This window comes from Patiria miniata, unplaced genomic scaffold (genome assembly GCF_015706575.1).
Source record: "Patiria miniata isolate m_02_andy unplaced genomic scaffold, ASM1570657v1 HiC_scaffold_1, whole genome shotgun sequence".
NCBI classification, from domain to species: domain Eukaryota; kingdom Metazoa; phylum Echinodermata; class Asteroidea; order Valvatida; family Asterinidae; genus Patiria; species Patiria miniata.
Window position 1 is genome coordinate 10,220,889 of NW_024037047.1, and position 4,460 is coordinate 10,225,348.

At 43.7% G+C, this 4,460-nt stretch overlaps 1 protein-coding gene across 1 annotated transcript; it reads left to right on the plus strand.

Moving 5' to 3' along the window:
- The first annotated feature begins 933 nt into the window (after positions 1–933).
- LOC119730268 (collagen alpha-1(I) chain-like) lies at positions 934–1,811 on the plus strand. Its single transcript, XM_038203081.1, has 2 exons — positions 934–1,321; positions 1,702–1,811. The coding sequence occupies exons 1-2, from the start codon at positions 934–936 to the stop codon at positions 1,809–1,811; spliced, it is 498 nt and encodes a 165-aa protein (XP_038059009.1).
- Positions 1,812–4,460: the final 2,649 nt, after the last annotated feature.

Consider the following 4,460-nt stretch of genomic DNA (forward strand, 5'->3'; position numbering starts at 1 on the left):
CTAATGGTTCTTTCCCCGAACTTAGCCTTAGTTACAAACAAGCATGTATGAGACAGTGGTCCTTTTACAGATTATTCATAAATACCTCAGACAGTTAAGCTATTCCTATTGGTCGAGAGCCCGTCACGTGGCCGGTCTTAAACGGATGATAAAGACATGGCTAGCTGGTCTTAAACACTTTTCCAGTGTCACAATAAAATGTGGACTCCTAAAAATCCAGTGCCTCTTATCGTTTCATTGGTTGAACGTTCACAATCCTCACGTAGGCATGCGCAACACTACCAGGGAGTCAGAATTTTATAGTTCTAAATTCAAAACGCAACGCGCCAGGTGCGTTCTGCGCGACATCGTGCAGAACATGATACGCGCGCGTCAATCTCCATAAAAGGGTTGTTTACATCTTACTCGCCAGCTGAACACTTCATTATTTTGCAAGAGGGATGTTTCAAAAAGCATAAAGTGAATTTGTTGAACAAAATCGGGATGTTTTGAACGAATTATATGATTTTTTCTTACCAAAAAGGTATTTATGAATGGGAATAAATATGTGCTCCGTCGGTATTTATCACTCTGTTTAAGACCACTTAGAGTCTGGGTGCTGATAATTACCCTCGCCTCCGGCTCGGGTAATTATCAGCACCCAGACTCTAAGTGGTCTTAAACAGAGTGATAAAAACCTCCGAAGCACACATTTATTCCCTTAATAATGATCCAAAATTCTAAAGTCGTACAGAGCATTCATTTTGTTCATATTTAGGATGTTCTAATGTAGGATATTGCTGGCTGTGATGCTCTCTTGTACCGTGGATTTGGTTCTGAGGTGCTGATGGACATCTCACAGCTGAATTTATCATTAAAAGTATACTTTTTTATAAAAATAATCCTCAAAAGATATTTCAGGAATGAAAATCACTCAGAGTTGATGGTTTAATCATGCCCGCCCGCGTGGGGCGGGTCCGCCCCGACATCCCGCCGGGTCCCGGAACCCATGGCAATCAGACGGCCCGCGCGGGCGGACGAGAGTCGGGGAGCCCAGGCCCCCTCGCACCTCGACCGCCGGGCGGGACCACCGATCACGCCCGCCGCACTCCCGCGGCGGGCGGCAGCAGGCGGGGCGCCGAGCCGCAGCCCCGGCGGCGGAACGGGCGGCGGGCAGCAGCCCGCCGGGCGGCGGACCGAGGCGGGCCCCCTCCCCGGGGGGACCCAGCGGACCGCGGGATTGAAACGAGGGGAGTAAGAGGGCGAGGGCGCCGGGCGGGCAAGAGCGGGCCCGCCCGGGACGGCCCCGGAAGACAGAGAGAGCCGAACGGCCCGTGCGGAGGCTCGAGAGAGAATGACACCGGGGAGGCAATTTCTGACCACTTTAACCAATGTTTTTTGGGAGGAAAAGATGGTGGTGTACTCATTGCCTGCCTTTATTGCGATGTCACATAAAAAAATTTAAAAATTGGTTTCGTTTTGGGGGGGCCATGGCCCCCTTTGGCCCCCCCCCCCCCTGGATCCGCCCTTGAAAGATTATAAGGATAAAGGCACCTGTAAGTGTAATTGGGACTGATAAATGATGAGTGTCTTTTGGGTCATCTAAAACTCATAATCAGTTTTGTGGGTCTCTAGACCTGGTCTTGGTCTTGAAACTTGCATTGTCTGTCTCATCTCTAGACCTTTGTTTTATGTCTTGCTCTCTGTCTCGTTCTCATCTAGAAGAGCTGGTTTTAATCTCCAAATTGCAAGTATCAGTCTTGGTCTCAGTCTCGGCCAGCCGCAACGGCTTTGTGTTTTACCCTCGGGACCCGTCAACAACACACAACTGATGTACATGTACCGGTATTAATGTAGCCATTATTTCAAATAAAAATGACGGTGTCAAAACATGTTTGAATGCTCAACAATTACACAAACTAATGACCAGAAAAAGAACTAGACTGGTGCCTACATAATTATGTGCACTGTTTTGCCCTGTATTTTACATCCCCTGAGTGTTTGAGTGTTGAGCACTTACGGAAAGAATACACACACACACAAACAAACAAACAAACACTCCAACAAACAGACAGACAGACATCTTGACAGACAGACGTCCGGACAGACAGACAGAGACAAACAAAGGTTTTGTGTGTTCCATGACTGAGTCAAGACTGTTACTGATGAAGATGATAACCTACCTAAGTCGTCTTCTGATGGTACTTTCTGACACACCCAATGCTTCCGCCATGGTTGTTGCTGGAAGTCCAATTTGGGTTAAGAAGCTTAACTGCTCTTTGATGATGACGTACCTGTCAGCACTTTAGGTGCTGCATATGAACAGGGTGCTGTCAACAACAACAAAAGATTTTTGGAAAAAATGTCATGTAAGAAACAGTAATCCTGTAACCAGATTTTCTTGTCAAATCAGTTATAACTAATTTGGGACTTAATTTTTCATTGGTATTTTATAGTCAATTACAGTGAATAAGTGTAAGGTTTTTACTGCACTTTCAATTAAAAATAAACGGGAATAAAACTTCTTTGCAACTTCTTGGTCCTTTCAGTGAATGGCGCCTTGAAAAATAATTTCCAAATTGAATTGATAATTTTCTTCCATTGAATTTGTTTTGAGCTTTCCAATGATATTGACCCACGATTATAGTATTTCAACAATTAAATTGCAATTTTCAATTACAGGTGACACACTCCTTATTATGTCATCTTTTATTTACGTACCGTGCGCATGACGCAGTCATCATATACAACTTGCACAGGACGTCACCATTAAGATTATTCACTATGGCCGAAACGTACCACTGATAAAACTGGAAATTTTTAGTTTTGAGAGCCAAACAATCTCACAAAGAAAGTTTCCACATGGTACTACTGCAACCTACTTGGTCTTAGTATCTTTCCAATATGCAAACATTTAAATTTCTTCATGTACCTGGAGGATTGCGGAGAAGATTACGGGTTTCTTCAAGAAACTCATCAAGATGTGTGATGAATTCATCCGCTTCATTGGCAGTAATTAGGGTTGACCTGGCACGGTTGACCTGCCTTTTCAGGGATTCAGCACTGCAAAACATGACATAAGTTAAATTGTATTTGCATGTATCTACATGTAACATACTTATTATATTAGTCGTGATAGTTAGACTCCGGCAATAAAAATTTAGAAAAATGTTGTCATGTTGATAAAAAAACAAAATAAGAAATTTCTTATCTGCCTAAACCTAAATAAACCTACTAGTTATTCACTGAGATTAACGTTGTAACTTGTATCAAGAAAATAATTCCGTACACGGATGTCACTTTTTCAACAATAAATTCGAGCCCCAAAAATTTGTTTCCTGTGTGTTTGTCATTCAAAAACATTGGAAGGACACTGTACTACATGTGTGGTCATCGTACATGTACATGCACACATACATGTGCATTGCAATCCCAGTATACATTTTTGATTGTCATGAAACAGTCCTTGCTGCATTGTCTGATCTGCACACCACAAAATGCTTTTAACCGACGTCATCATCACATCGTCACACTGGTCACATTTCACGGATTTTGTCACCTTGCAATGAAATGAGCTGGAGTATCATCGTAGCACCATTATTTCATCTTGACTTTTGAGATGTAAAGAAGACAGTAGGCATGGTACTTGGTAGCTCTACTAAGTGGAGCGCTGTATTACGGTACCCATCCGTACACCGTACTGCTACAGATGATTAGTGGTATGGATAGGTACCATAGTACAGCGCACCACTAAGTAGAGCTAGGCATAGGTACTTGATTTAGCGTGATTTTTAACAACTTTTGTTGGGGACTCAGGAGAGGTGAGGCAAACTAGTGGTAACTTTTAGAAATTGGACTTTGCGGCATATATTTGTGTTGAGTCTCTTATAGTTGTACGTAGACCGTTGTCTGCCAGATTCATATCCAGGAGTCTGACTCCTTTTCTGGCCACTCTTCTGTCACTACCCACAGAACCATTGGTAACATCACTTGTAACACCACTATTGTCATATATCTCATTTCTTGCAGGGTCTGTGGAGTGCAGTATGTAGGTGAGACTAAGAATACGCTCAAGAAGCGTTTCTATGCCCACCGGTCAACGGTCAACACCAAGAAACTAGACACCCCTGTTGGTCATCACTTCAACCTGCCTAACCACTCCATTTCTGATATGATTTTGCAGGGCATTTAATCTCTTGGCCATTGCAAGGACTCAGTTCGCCTCAGCAGAGAGAAAGTGTGGATGAATCGTCTTCGAACTATTCAACCACATGGTCTCAACATCCAACTTGGAAATGATTAATCCTTTTTTTCCTCCATTGTCTTCTGTTACAGATAATCCATCTGGTCTTCCTTGTTTGTGTTTACCCATCTTCCCCCATCTTTCATCCCTTTCCACCTCCATACTGTCCCCCCCCCCCCCCCCCCCCCCCCCGCATCATCCCTTCACTCTCACACTCTTTTGTCGGTTCCCACTCCCT

Coding starts and splice junctions, on each gene's coding strand:
- LOC119730268 (XM_038203081.1), top strand. CDS start 934: ATGCCCGCCCGCGTGGGGCGGGTCCGCCCCGACATCCCGCCGGGTCCC. Junction 1,322..1,701: donor GCCGAACGGCCCGTGCGGAG/GCTCGAGAGAGA, acceptor GTTCTCATCTAG/AAGAGCTGGTTTTAATCTCC.